Raw genomic sequence first — 15,077 nt, 5'->3', positions numbered from 1 at the left:
CCTGTAAAACTTCTGTTAGGCTGTAATGGTAACTTTATAGCAGACCTGTTTTGTCCTCAGTGTTTTTAACATGGTGCTGGAAATGTTTCAGGAGCTAAATGTTTTTAGGAAAACCAATCTTGCTTTGACGATCCCATTTACAGGGAATCATTGGCTGATTTGAACAAATCCTTTCTCATATTATACCTTGTTTATCCCAAGCTTACCTACAGGCCAAGGATGAGATGCACAAGTTGTCTACACAACGCATTTACAATAAAGTACTTCATACAGAATGGCAGACGATAAAGGATTAAAGAGAAACAGAAAGAGAAGACTTATCAAAAAAGTTAAAACTGAAGTAGGAAATAAATGGACTAAATAAGATAAATAAAGGAAAAAACCAATTCACAAAGGGGAAACTCTTAGATGAAGATGACACGGGGGAAAGAAAACTGTTCCAAACAGAAAAAAAACAATGATTCTCAAGAGCTTTGTTCAGAAACTCACACACAACTTAAAACAAAAACAATCTGTAGTTTCTACCCAGATTGGTAGATATCATTTAGAATTTAACTTTTGTCATGCCCAATTAGGAAGTTGAAACTGATATACTGTTATATTTTTAAAACATTTTTGTTCTGATTTTAATCATATGAAATGTCATTATTTTTATAGAATCTCTAAATTATCATTAAGAAATTTTACAGAGCTAATCAATACCAATAGCATTTTAAATGAACAAAATAGACTATTACATTTATGTGGAACATCATTTCCTGTGCAGGCGTTGTTGCCATGCTCTAATGTGCTGTCACCACATGTGCCATTCACTTTTGCTACTGTATTTAAGGGTATCTTTCATGTGTGAGTCCAGCCAATGAACATTAACAAGCTCTTCTTGTACAGAAAGCATCACAGTTAATATTATCCAGCCAGCATATGCGTACATTATACAACAGGAGTCACTGACTTCCAACCTAAAATGGGGTTTCCTTTCCAGGAGACAATTGAGGCAATTGTACCACCACAATGACTCCATACCTCAAACAACTTAGCAGGCATTCATAGTAAATGCTGTGACTTTCTAGTAAGTTTGACTCATTTCTCATGACCAATTGAATGAATAATATGGCTCTTTAATGTTTTGCTACAAACTTTAATCTTTGTGGTTGGTTTAGGCACTGTTGCTGCCACCCAACCTCTGTTATCACTCTAGTTTCTAATCCTAATTAACTAGAACATCAAAATTGGCTATCATTGCTCGATATGTGAAAAATGAGGTAACACGTAGACTTACTGAGTACTTGTGGTCTGTGGTTGTGGTTAATTTACTAGATTACTAACCAAAAAGTCACAGTTTTGAGACCCAAGAATGCCTGTGATGAGAATTTTCCTGTCTCAGCTTGATGAAACTGTTTTGTTGCTGTCGAGACACTATATGGAGTACTTGGCAATATAGAGGAACATTACCAGAGTTGGAGGGGGAGAAAGAAAAGAGGAGAAAGGTTATCAACTGCTCCTAGTTAGTCGTATTCTTTGGCAGTTAATCTTTCCCTTCTGGTTCAGTTGAAGAAAACAGCATCAAAAGTCAAAATCAGGAACAACGTATTTAACAAACTTGCTGGATCTACAGGGGGTGCTGACGCTTCAACATTCCAGACATCAGAACTTGCTGTATGGTTTTCTGCAACAGAGAACGCTGCATTTGTCTGGCAAGGGTCTTTGCACATATAGCGTGTTGACACTTAATTAAATCATCCTCTCAAATAGTACTTCACTCCCAGCTTTCTGTTCTTGCAAACATATTCCCACACACATTCAGCAAATGATGAAAACCTATAAACTGGCTGAGACCAGCCATGTTGCACCTCACTACCACTCCAGGAAGACCTGTTCAGCCCACTTACTGTCCAGTTTCCATGAGCAATGTCCACCAGCCAACATCCTGTGGATCAATGAAGGGGGAACACAGGAAGTCACTAACAAGTATTTGGCAACAAACCCAATCTGTGGGCGGATGAACCTGCCTGGTGAGGGTGGTCTTTTTATATGATTAAAATCTAAACGGGTACAGGGCAAACCAAGGCACATGTTTAGCCAATGCTTCAGTTCAAACCCCACATGTCCTTGTGGAGAGAGACAGACAATGCTCTATACCAAGGAGATCCACCTTTGGAGAATAAAAGGCAAACTATTTGTCTGAACTCAACAAATGAGGAGTCTATCAGTTGGCCTCACTTGCTAAATAATAAACTAAATGAGAGAGTCATAAACATATTATGTATGTATTATATATAACATGTGTCCTTGGCTTTGATTTAAAAATATGATGTCTGATACATTTTGGAAAACTGGAGGCTGGATATCATTCAATTCAATGATATTTAGTATGACAGACATTGAATCAATCTCATAAACTAACTGCACAGCTTTTCTGGATGTTACAAGGAATTACTGCTTGGTTACTTCTTCAAAATATCCTCATATATTTTTCTAATTGGTGGTGGTAGGTGCATTAGAGATGGCATAACTTAGTTAAAAGGAAGGCAAATATTTAAAGGAGATGAAAGAATTATATGAACATCATCTGACTGGCATTTTGTGACTTTAATTTTATTTTTGAAGCAAAACACTGGAACTGATCTGAACATATTAAGCATAATATTTTACTGGGAAGGAAATTAGAATTCTATTCTGAGATAAAAAGTGGTGTTTGGTCCTGCTGGGTAGATATTAGTGTAGCTACTTAGTATGTTTCCGCACAATTTCTCCTTGGTACTTGGTGTTATACTGGGGTGACAGGCAATAAATGACCTGAGATGCAAGAATGAGATTCTTTGTTTCCAAAGCTGGAGGAATCAAACCCAGTAGTTGAAACATCGCAAATTTCACATTTCAGATATTTACTGGGTAGCAGTTATGGAGCCAAGGTGATTCATCATGGGAAACCCAGAATCCAAATTTAGTGGCTGGATCTCTTTAAACCTGGATAACTAGCAGGGAGCAACAAGTGACTGATAGGAATGGCCCCTGTCAATCAAGGTCTGAAGTCTGTGATGGCAGGGAGGGTCTCAGAGCTGGAGGGTGGAAGAGAGAGTGAAGGAAAAATCCGTTTGGCTGGAATAGAGATTAGAAGAGGCTGGGAAGGAGGGGTCCCAACCAGGGAGAAAGATCAGGTTGCAAGGAAAGACAACAATGTAAGTTTTCTGATGGATCAAGCATAAGGTACTCTGACTCCTTTCTGACAAACAGTTCCGCTCGGTTTGCAATAAACAACTGCACCTCCCAGTCGCAAACCATTTCCACTCCCCCTCCCATTCTTTAGATGACGTGTCCATCATGGGCCTCCTGCAGTGCCACAATGATGCCACCCAAAGGTTGCAGGAACAGCAACTCATATTCCGCTTGGGAACCCTGCAGCCCAGTGGTATCAATGTGGACTTCACCAGCTTCAAAATCTCCCCTTCCCCCACCGCATCCCAAAACCAGCCCAGCTCTTCCCCTCCACCCACTGCATCCCAAAACCAGTCCAGCCTGTCTCTGCCTCCCTAACCTGTTCTTCCTCTCACCCATCCCTTCCTCCCACCTCAAGCCGCACCTCCATCTCCTACCTACTAACCTCATCCCACCTCCTTGATCTGTCCGTCTTCCCTGGACTGACCTATCCCGTCCCCACCTCCCCACCTATACTCTCCTGTCCACCTATCTTCTTTTCTCTCCATCTTCGGTCCGCCTCCCCCTCTCTCCCTATTTATTCCAGACCCCTCACTCCATCCCCCTCTCTGATGAAGGGTCTAGGCCCGAAACGTCAGCTTTTGTGCTCCTGAGATGCTGCTGGGCCTGCTGTGTTCATCCAGCTTCACACTTTATTATCTTGGATTCTCCAGCATCTGCAGTTCCCGTTATCACAGGAGGCACATTCATGTCTTGTTGGGGTCGAGATTTAGATATCTTCCTGTTTAATCCCAGCATCAAAGCAAGAGTGCTCAAACAGATTCAGGAAATGTAAAATATTTCATTTGAATGTACAGGATCATCTGCATTCTCATTCAGTGTTCGTTGCATCTGACACCTAAAAAACTAACACAAAGCACTCTGTTTAAATAGGAATGCGCTTTTAAGCAACCTATTGAGGGGCTGCTCCGCTTATGTTCTTGCCTGGAAATGATGAATGATAAAGGATTGTTTAGTCTGCTCACAGTGTTTATAGCATTCTACATATTTTTGAATAATTTCTAAATCTCCCACATACTATGTAATTGTGAAAAAAAAAGATTTCCTAAACAAATGGGATCAAGTATTGTTAGAAGAATTTCAATTCTTTGCCTTCTCCACATCTGCGCCCTCTCCCACCTTTGTGTTATTTGGGTTAAAAGGAAGTGTTAATTCTGATTTGATTTCCTTTATTCTAATTTAGTCTCTTAACTTACATTTAAACCTAATTCATAAGAAAGATGCTAAGTTTAGAAAAAGAAAACTTCTTTTGTTTTTGCTTGAGATGCATGAATCATTGGCAAAGCCAATATTTATTGTCCACATCTCATTGTCCTTGTAAAGTGATGCACCAACTTCTTGGAAAGAGCGGACTCCAGTTCAGCAGGAATACAGCTTTCTTCTGTTCATTGTTTTATTGCCCAATACCATTCACTGGACGTCTTCCAATTTGAATTTTCCACTCCATTTTCTCCTTGAACTTTTCCATGTCTTTGTTGATAATGTTCCAGTTTTATTTCAGATTAACTTCTTTACTTTAGTCAAATTTAGCTGGTGTTTTCTACATCCTTCAGTGGGTCATTCATATAAACCAAACTAAATTTATTTTGTGAAAACAAGGTGTAGAGCTGGATGAACACAGCAGGCCAAACAGCATCTGAATAGCAGGAAGGCTGACGTTTCGGGCCTAGACCCTTCTTTGGAAAAATCTTTTCTGAAGAAGGGTCTAGGCCTGAAACGTCAGTCTTCCTGCTCCTCTGATGCTGCTTGGCCTGCTGCGTTCATCCAGCTCTACACCTTGTTATCTCAGATTCTCCAGCATCTGCAGTTCCTACTATCTCTAAACTTACTTTGTTATCATTTCAGCTTTTTCTTTTAATTGACCGTCTGATTAAATTAGCCAGCTCAGGAGTAGAGAACATGTACGTATTATATGGTTCGCAAATCTAGCATGCATTTACTTGATTTGTTTTTATCTGTAAACTAATTCCCGAAATTTATAAGATCACAAAAGCAAATAATTTAGAATGCATAGCACCGCTACCCAGGAAAAAAAAGTACTTTTTTCACAAAGAGGATGCAATAGGGATGATGTTATGTCTGTGGTGCTGGTAAGGAGCCTTTTCTGCCAGATGTTTATATCAGTAACTCGTGTATTTGCTGGCCATTTGCCGATCATTTATTGACCATGGAAGCATGGGGCCAGAAAACTGCTGCTAATGCCTGCAACTGGGACTGACCTTAACATTTGTAGTTTTTACAAAGAAATTCAGATATTTCATTCAGGGCTCTGGCTTGACATCTGTCACAATTTTCCAGTCTGCAAATTTCCCTTGCTAAAGAGTGGTGAACTCAGACTAAATACTCAGTATTTACATAACAGCATTCAGACTTTGGACATTAAAATACCAATTCGCATTACCAAATTAACAATTGACAATGGCATTACATGATGCAATATTCCTATAATTGTCTCATGTTAACAGTATCTCATGTTACATTGAGAACATCAAGAAACTACATCACGTAGTTTACAGAGGAAATTGCACTAATTTAGGAAAAGTCCCAAACCTTTCCAGACAATAGCCTGCCACACATTCCAATTACCTTAGACGACCATTCTCATCCAGTCCCTCCAGACAAAAGAATGATTTGAAATCTATGTACCAACTGGCCGTCTGTCTACACCTCTGTACTTCAGATGTCAACTCATATCAGCTGACACACCAAGGCTCAATATGAAGAATACATTCCTGTATAACAGACAAATGGCATTTCAAGTATTGATGATGCCATTCTCCCACCTCTTCCATGTTGAGCTCTTACTGTTGGCCGCTGGATCTTGGAGTGGGATTTCTGGAGGGAGTGGCAACAGATTGCTAGACCTTTGGAGTAACAGAGAAAACATTGCGTGAGTTGAAAGAGTAACAAGAATAAACAAAGATACTGAAGGAGGCTTACTAAAAAGCCAAGGAAGAAGACTGAGAGTAACAGTGAGAGAAGAGGAGAGTAGCATGAGCAGAAAGGAAATGTGCATTGGATCGGCAGTGTGCATTGCAGACCTCTTGGTGTAACCATGCATAAGTTAGAAAATACTTGACGTAATTATTATTCTACTGACCTCATTAGTGGAACAAATCAAGTCTCAGCCTCTCACGGCCCCAACACAACAGGACTGGATTTTCATTTTCAGGAGTTGGACCAATTCCCCACATTGTGATCCAGTCTTTTGCCCAGCAGTGACTGCTCATGCTGTTTCCTTTGTGAGTTGCTGATGAAGGTCTGGGCCTTGGACTTCATTTCCTGAAAGCAAGCCAGTGCCAGGAATAGAGGCTGGCAGGTTAAATGTCCACCATTGTTCACAGGACATCAGCAGAGTACTATAGCTGTACGAACATGAGACCTCCTCAACCATCTCAGCCATATGTTCCCTCATCCACGATGAACAGAAATCCCTGAGCCCGATCATAAAACTGGTGAGTCTTGAAATGTTCAAAAATTATTTGAATAATCAAAGAGTCAAATAAAATCTATTTCAAAAGAACTTATATGAAGCGGCCAAAATAACTAAAAAGGTAAACAGATAGTCATTCAGAAATCACTTCAAAAACATTGTCCTATTAACAGATCATAAAGCTGTTACAATAAAGAAATGGTCTCCTTAACAGCTGTATCAACAACCACTTCTGAGCTGAATCTATTAGTAGCATTTAGAACCTAACTAGGCACTCTTAATGAAATTTCCTTGCAAATGTTGTCACAACACATTTGGAACTGAATATATTAATGCACTTGAAGTCATTGTGAGAGGCCAACTATCTGTTCAGACTTCGATATTGGAAAACCAGTGTCTGAAATATCTTTCAATGGAAGTAATAATAAACTGACAGTCAAATCTGAATATTATTACTGTTCAGTACAAAGGTGCAATTTATCCAGTGGGTTTATGTGGTCTAATGCACTTGATTTTTCTACTGTCTTACATTTTGTAGTCAATTTAGTCGTCTCTTACTTCTTAAGAATAAAGACTGGGCATCAACTGTTGCATTAAAAACGTAGATAACATACAGCATCCCAATATGATAATAAAGTTGGCAACACTTTTGAACTTTCCTGTCAAAAGGTTTCCAGGCCAAGATTGGGATTCGTCCACAGTTCTTGAAACCTCCAAGAGCCAGGCCCAATTCCACCAGCTTTTGAGGGTGTGAAATGTCCTCCTGCAATGGAGCTGGTGATGTTAGGGCTATGTATTGATTGGCAATTTGCACTCTTAACCCAGAACACTGAAAATTGCCACTAAATGGAATAATGAAGGAAATTCCAGAAGCTGGTCCCATCTTTCTGCCAGCCTCCCTTGGCTCCGATATAGACCATGGAGTGAAAACATGGCCTGTAAATGCAATTGCTTCCAATCCATTGCTACATCTAAAACAAACTCTCAAGACAGGATTACACAATCAATATGAAAAACCAAGTGGTAACACAAGCTAAGCTATACACAGACAGCAAATATAAGACATCACAGTTCATGATCAATCTAGCTAGGAACTAATCCATGTGAGATTTGTTGGATTTTATTCATAAATATTGAAACAAAACACGACAAATGCTGAATGTCTGAAAATAAAACAGAGCATATCTGGATGTGCTCTGGTGCTGGGAGTTATGTATTGCATCATTCCTTATGTGACATCCTGTCTGAATAAGGATCTGAGTAAGACTTCAGTCCACAGTGCGGGATGGACAGCACATCAAATATTGACTTTCTGGGCTTCTCATAACTCTTCTTGTGACCTTAAACGGAACCGTCCTACCAGGCTTAGAAACTGCTCTTGCTGCTTTTACAGAATATTGTGTGATGCGGGCAGGTTGAAGAAACAAGTTGTGAATGAAGTTGGGATTACAATATCTGTACTGCACAAAATCAAAACAATGTTTTTTTCTGTGATAACAAAGTGTGGAGCTGGATGAACACAGCAGGCCAAGCAGCATCTTAGGAGCACAAAATCTGATGTTTCGGGCCTAGACCCTTCAATTTGAATAAGGAATATTAAAGTTCTAAAGCAAGCAATTTACATACAACAGTTGTCTGTTCAGTGAACCCTTGGTTAACTTCAATGCTTGGAATTAAGCACACAATTTATTTAGAATGCCCAAACTGACCCAGGAAATTTAACCTTTCCCAGAAAATAATAGTAGTTGGATGAAACCCAACAACGTTACTGTTCTGAAATATTTCAGATATTTTACATTTAGCATGGTAAATAGTTGTTAGGAATATAATCACTGACTTTTCCACTTCTGTTCTAAAGACACACCGTGATATGTGCCAAGGTGATTGCTAATGGAGTCACTGGAGTGGCCTTTCCAAATATCTTTGAGAAATTGACTAAATTAGGCATTTCTTCCCTCAACTAAATGTAGAGATCCACTAAAATTATTGCCACCTCACTATTTTTGAAGATGGAAAGTAATGTATAACAGTGAACTGACAAACAGTTTTCGATTGTCTGCACGTACTTCCCAGCCTACATAGGTCAGAGTCTCAGCCACCCAGCCTTCTCCAGAAGGAATGCAAACAATCACCAGTTAATCATGTTGCCTGAGTCTTTTATTGTGCAGTATTGCTCTTCGGTAATTTTCAAAAAATGCTAGTTTGGCAGCAAGTGCAAAGCATTTGAAAAGACTTCCATTTACATGGTGTCCTTCATGAGGACTGGCTGTCTCAAAGCACTTTACAGACAATGAATGGGCATTTTGAATTGTAATCACTGTTGTAATGTAGGAAATATAGCAAGATAATAAAATGTGAGGCTGGATGAACACAGCAGGCCAAGCAGCATCTCAGGAGCACAAAAGCTGACGTTTCGGGCCTAGACCTAGGAAATATAGCAATCAATTTTGCACATATCAAACCTCCACAAGCAGCAATGCAGTAATGACTAGCTAAGGATTCTTTTTTGTGTGATGTTGCTAACAGGTTAAATATTGCCTCGGACACTGGGGATAATTCCCACCCCTTGGAAGTAAAGCCATGAGATCTTTTAGTGATGTTTAATCCTAGAAGATGGCACCTACCAGTATGTAGCACTCCTTCAGTACTGCACAGGAGCATCACCATAGACTTTTCTGTTCAAGTGAGACTTGAACTTAGAGCCTTGTGGCTCAGAGGTACAAGTGCCGCCAACTAAGCCATGGCTGAATTATAAACATGACAAATCATAGTTCACCTTAATTAAAAACATGGCTTGCTCCTAGTGTGGATTCAGTGCCTGTCAGAATTGCATTTACAGCATAAGAAAATGTCAGCACCACCTTTTGGGAGAAATGGTCATGTGCAACTGAAGCTATTTTGCCCTTTCTGCATTGAAGGTGGTATTTAGAATTGTAGGTAATTAATAGTATGAAATAATATTTCCACCTTCTTCCGCTCCTAAAACTTGTTGCATTATAGTGAGAATTTGCATGCCTGAATGACCAGTTGGTGTTTAGAAAGAAGGAGGACAATTTTGTGTTTTGTCTGGACACTGAGAGGCTCTGAAATCTTGTGTTTTCAAATAAGCCTGTTGGACTATAACCTGGTGTAGTATGTTCTCTGACCTTATCCACCCCAGTCCAACACTGGCACCTCCACATCTTGTCTAGAGACTATTAGAAGCCACCCTCTTGCAGCTATTGTCTGACTGGTTGTGCATTTCCAATATTGCCAGTGTCCATTTTCAATCAAAAATTTGTTTTGGCCATGTTTAGAAAGAAGCTGGGTAAATGAGTAAATGATTTCAGTGAAACATTCAATTGTGGTTATTTATAAAAACAACCCTTTAAGACTGATAAATAAAAAGGTCAGGCATACCCTTATGATAACTGTCAAATTTGGCTTAATCTAAAAGTATGCAAAGCATGTTAAGAAAATAAATTCAAGGAGTAAACAGTTCTCCACTGGTGTCATTGCCATTTGTGGAGAAACACACATTTTGTTGATGATTTGTGAGGAAAGAAATGAAATTGAAGTTTTGAACATTTGTTCGATTGTGAATGTCTATGTTGTAATTGACTTGTTTTTTTAAATTAATTGTAGATAGACCTGGAACCAGAAGGAAGAGTATATGTCGTCATAGATCTCTCGGGATCATCAAGTGAAGGTAATGTTTCATTAAGCAACTAAGTTTAACAGTTTACTTTGGCATATGTAATTCAGCAACTCCAGTATTTTTTAACTTTCCCTTTTCACAATCACCAGTAACTTTTACTCTCATAAACAGTATATCAGTTGGTAACTCCCTGTACCGTGACTTCCCCAAGTATCAGTCAAAACAATTGTAAGATGACAACATACTGCCAGGTTATTATCCTATGGAGGTTTAAAACAAGTTCAACTGTTCTGATACAACAAAGATAATTAAAAGTCAATGAAAGATAAGTTCCTGCTTAAAATATAACACCTTCATAGTGTACCAATTTATTTATCCCTTCTCAGATATCCCTGAGTGAACAGTCTATAGGATAAGATGTGAAGGATCTGATTCTTAATAGGATTAAAACTTACAATATGGTATATTTATGACTTTAAAATTCTGCATCACCATGGCAAGTGTTTACAGCCCATCGTTTGCAACTATTCCCTGAACTGTGCTTGAGCGTGGCACAGACAATCCCTAAATTTATCTCCGCTACAACTATAGTTAAACTTGTTGGAGTTTTGCTTTACGTGGACAGGTGTATGCTTTTTGAAAACACATATTAACACTGTTTTTGGAGTACCAGTGGATTTTTAAATGCTCGCTTTCAATTCAGGAATATATACAGTGCTTTATTTGCAATTAAATGAAAATATATGTGGAGGATAAATATGAAATCTGCTACATTGTAGAGCAAGTTAAACTTGGAAGTTGCTGGAAACAACATTGCTTAGGTTATCCATATACTGAATATCTGCCTGATCACTGCGCTATCTCCCTACAGAATTGCATTACTCTGGAGTGAGGTTCTGTTACAATATATTCGAAGCCACGTGCATTTAAGCAGTAGCAATTTTGAGTTGCATATTGTACACTAGGGTGTCTTTAGCATCTGAGGCGTGCATGGTTTATGTCAACAAATCTAAAGCTCTAGTACGTTTGCACCTTACATTATGCATAGCTATTCTATTTCCTTTTAAAGTGAAGAAAAAGCATTTGTAATTCTCTGTTTTGTTTTAGCTCTTAATGAACCTTCTGATACTTGTGTCCGTGTGGAACAGTACTGCTTCAATAAGGAAATAGGATTTTTTACTGTCACCCTTGATCATATTATTTGCATTACGACTGGGATAGTGGGTGCACTTCAGGGCTGGGATGCTATTACTATGTGCTAACTGGAAAAGTTTGAAGATTAGAAACATTTTTACAATGACCTGTAGCAGGTTGTGTGCAAAATAATAGAAAATTGATCGAATTACACAGCCACAAAAGCTTGTGAAACTGTTGCCTAGTGGTACAATTCAATTCAAAACTCTTGCAAGGAAGAAAACAACTGTAGGCACTAAATATTTAAAATGTTTAACCAATCTCTCCTCTCCCATTCAATGTATCTACTCCTTTGTATGACCTAAGATAAATTTGAATGGATCACTTGGAAAAAATTAGTTATTAATAGCTTGACAATAACTCCTTTATTTTAATAACCACAAGACCCCACCCACTTCCCTCCCAGGACAGATGGAAGTAAGAAAGTAGTAAATTATGTGAACTGTACCGCTGTCTGCTGTGGATGCATCTTGCTACCATGTTTATGGTGTGCCCAGAGTTGGAACAGTTTATTTGAATATGTGAGTCATGTTCCCACTCTGCTGGGAACCTGATTTAAATTAAATGCGGACCACTTGGGTTTTCCAGGTCTTCAGAAACCTGGTAGCTAAAGAGCGACGGGACAGCTGGATCCAGCAGGCACCTGTTTTTTCTTGCTCCAGTCAGAAGGAGCAGGAATGTATTCCCCAGTGAAACTCCTCATAACCTAACTCTTTCCCTGTAATCCGCTGAGCCTTCCATTAAACCAGTGATCTTTCCTTCCGATCTCCTTCGCTGCCATGCTCTGAGTTCCCTCCACAGTGACGATTTTTTTCTCTTCCCTGATTACCAGAATCCATGTCTGACCTGTCGCTGCCTATGACCCAATGGCTTCACTGTTTGGCTGTTGGATAGCTTCTCAGTCTGGTTCAAAAGCAGCAGTTGCTGAGGAAACTCAGCAGGTCTGACAGCATCTGTGGAGAGAAAGCAGAGTCAAAGGTTTAGGTCCAGTGACCAATCGGAAACTGGTCCATGTTTTCTGCCAACCTGGATCTAACAGACGAGAAAATTAGGGAATTCTGTGTATTTAAGAAAATTGTTTAGCATTGGTGATGACTCCAGGAACATTGGGACTTGATTTCCAATGCTACTCTAGTGACATGTAACGCTTTTTGCATGTAAACATCAAGTTACCTAAGTGAACACTCCTGATTTTAGTGTAAAACAATATCAAGTTTAAATTTAAGTACGCAGACAGAGTAATTTAATTTGGGAGTTTTAATTGAGTCAACATAGTACATACAATGTTATGACTGTTAGTCCAGCAGTGATCTTTGTAACGTTTTGTCACAGAGATCTTTATCAGATTAGCTTGTCCATATGGACCCTCTGGTACACGTGAGCACCAATTGAAACTAATTTATTTTTCCTGTGCTTTTCCTGGAAAGGACCCAATGCTACAATTTACTCTGAAATAAGATGCATTTGTCAAAGATGCTCAAAAAGAATTGTAGGGTAATAAGACAGTGCAGAGGCAGAAAATGCTCTTAAAATTGTCTTGTAGATTCAAAATATTGAAAAGTTACTAAGATAATCAGAGGGTTAGATAGGGTGGATAGGGAGAGCCTTTTTCCTAGGATGGTGACGGCAAGCACGAGGGGGTATAGCTTTAAATTGAGGGGTGAAAGATATAGGACAGATGTCAGAGGTAGTTTCTTTACTCAGAGAGTAGTAAGGGTATGGAACGCTTTGCCTGCAACGGTAGTAGATAGGCCAACTTTAAGTACATTTAAGTCGTCATTGGACAAGCATATGGACGTACATGGAATAGTGTAGGTTAGATGGGCTTCAGATTGGTATGGCAGGTCGGCACAACATCGAAGGCCGAAGGGCCTGTACTGTGCTGTAATGTTCTATGTTCTATGTTCTATGTTCTATACCTTCAGAAGATGTTTCCCATCTGAATACGATTTTCTTTCCTGTAACTACTGTAATTACAGTTGACACAAATTGCAAAGGCACTTGTTACAGCTCTCAAGACGACTTAATTAAATTGCTGTAATCATTTTGCAGAATGCATGACAAAGCATATGAAGCTAAGCAGCAAAGGAATAGCAAGGATAAAGAGGTTTAAGCAAATAAACTTGAGGCAGAATGTTTCGTTTCTGGGTTTTCATCAGCTAAAGCTGTTTTAACTATTATCAATGGCAGATTTAACACTAGAATCCCAGCCCATTAATTCCAATTAGTTGAGCTGGGTTGTTTGCATTCTTCATCCTTTCCAATTCAGTGACTATTTTTAACAAATTGTGCTTTCATATTCTCAGATCCCTTAGCTCTTCTACTGCATTTATGTTTTTATCTTCCAAAGAATATGTTTTTCTCACTCTTTTTTGCACTCTTCCTACAAGAATGAACCACCTCATAAATTAGTGAATTTAATTTCGAATATATCTCCTGATTCTTCAAGCCTATTAACACCTTCCTGTTTTTTTTATGAAACCTTCCACATTATTGCTATATTTGACATTGAAGGGCCCATTGCTGGAATAACAAACTGCAGAATATCTTGCATATTTCTGATTTCTATAACATTTGACAGAGACCAATTGGGCTGAATGGTCTTTCTGTGCTAGAGACAGCATACACTGTATAAGGTAATGATGCATCCTGATTACAAGCATGATATAAAGAGCAATTAAATGTTCCTAAAAAGTAGATTCTAAATGGCAGACACATAGGGAGTAGCAAGCTCCTCATTAACACATATTGTTACTTCTTATATGTTTGATTAACAGTCCGACTCATCATAAGTTGCAATCTTACTAAACTCACTACACACGGGCCATCAGGAAAACTTCACATGCAAACCAGAAAAAGTTCTTATCAGGTTCAACTTACTGGGAAAGTTCTCCATGTTGGTCATCAAGCACCAGCATCTCAGGCAGATTCTGTAGGTACCATGTCCTTGGGGGTGCTTTTGCTAATGCTGTGGGGGAAGGTTTAAACTAATGTGGCAGGGGGATGAGAACCGAATATTGGACAGAAAAGATGTAGAAATGAAAGCCTGTAGGGAACTAGATAATGGAGTCAGTGTGACTAAAGGGAATAGTAGTCGGGGAGCAGATGATGAACACAGAGGGACAGGTGGTCTGCGGTGCATTTGTTTTAATGCGAGAAGTGTAGTAGATAAGGCAGATGAGCTTAGGGCTTGGATCGGTATCTGGAGATATGATGTTATTGCTATTACTGAGACTTAGTTGAGGGAAGGGCATGATTGGCAACTAGTCCCAGGATATCGATGCTTCAGGCGGGATAGAGAGGGAGGTAAAAGGGGTGGAGGAGTTGCAGTAATGGTCAAAGATGATATCACAGCCGCACTGAAGGGCCCCATGGAGAACTCAAGCAGTGAGGCAATATGGGTAGAACTCAGAAATAGGAAGGATGCAGTAACAATGTTGGGGCTGTACTACAGGCCTCCCAACAGCGAGCATGAGATAGAGGTACAAATATGTAAACAGATAATGGAAAGGTGTAGGAGAAACAGGGTGGTGGTGATGGGAGATTTTAATTTTCCCAACATTGACTGGGATTCACTCAGTGTTAGGGGCCAAGACG

General features: G+C 39.3%; 1 protein-coding gene across 2 annotated transcripts in view; it reads left to right on the top strand.

Annotated features, from left to right (window-relative positions):
• LOC125454665 (protein kinase C epsilon type) overlaps positions 1–15,077 on the top strand; it is a 556,093-nt gene that overhangs the window by 124,928 nt on the left and 416,088 nt on the right. For both annotated transcript variants that reach the window (XM_048535674.2, XM_059648613.1), the window contains exon 2: positions 10,274–10,337. In XM_048535674.2, the coding sequence (XP_048391631.1) occupies positions 10,274–10,337 (64 nt within the window). The remainder of the gene's footprint in view (positions 1–10,273; positions 10,338–15,077) is intronic.

The sequence above is a fragment of the Stegostoma tigrinum genome, chromosome 9 (assembly GCF_030684315.1).
Source record: "Stegostoma tigrinum isolate sSteTig4 chromosome 9, sSteTig4.hap1, whole genome shotgun sequence".
In the NCBI taxonomy this organism is placed as follows: Eukaryota; Metazoa; Chordata; class Chondrichthyes; order Orectolobiformes; family Stegostomatidae; genus Stegostoma; species Stegostoma tigrinum.
This window is presented reverse-complemented; position numbering and strand designations above follow the sequence as displayed.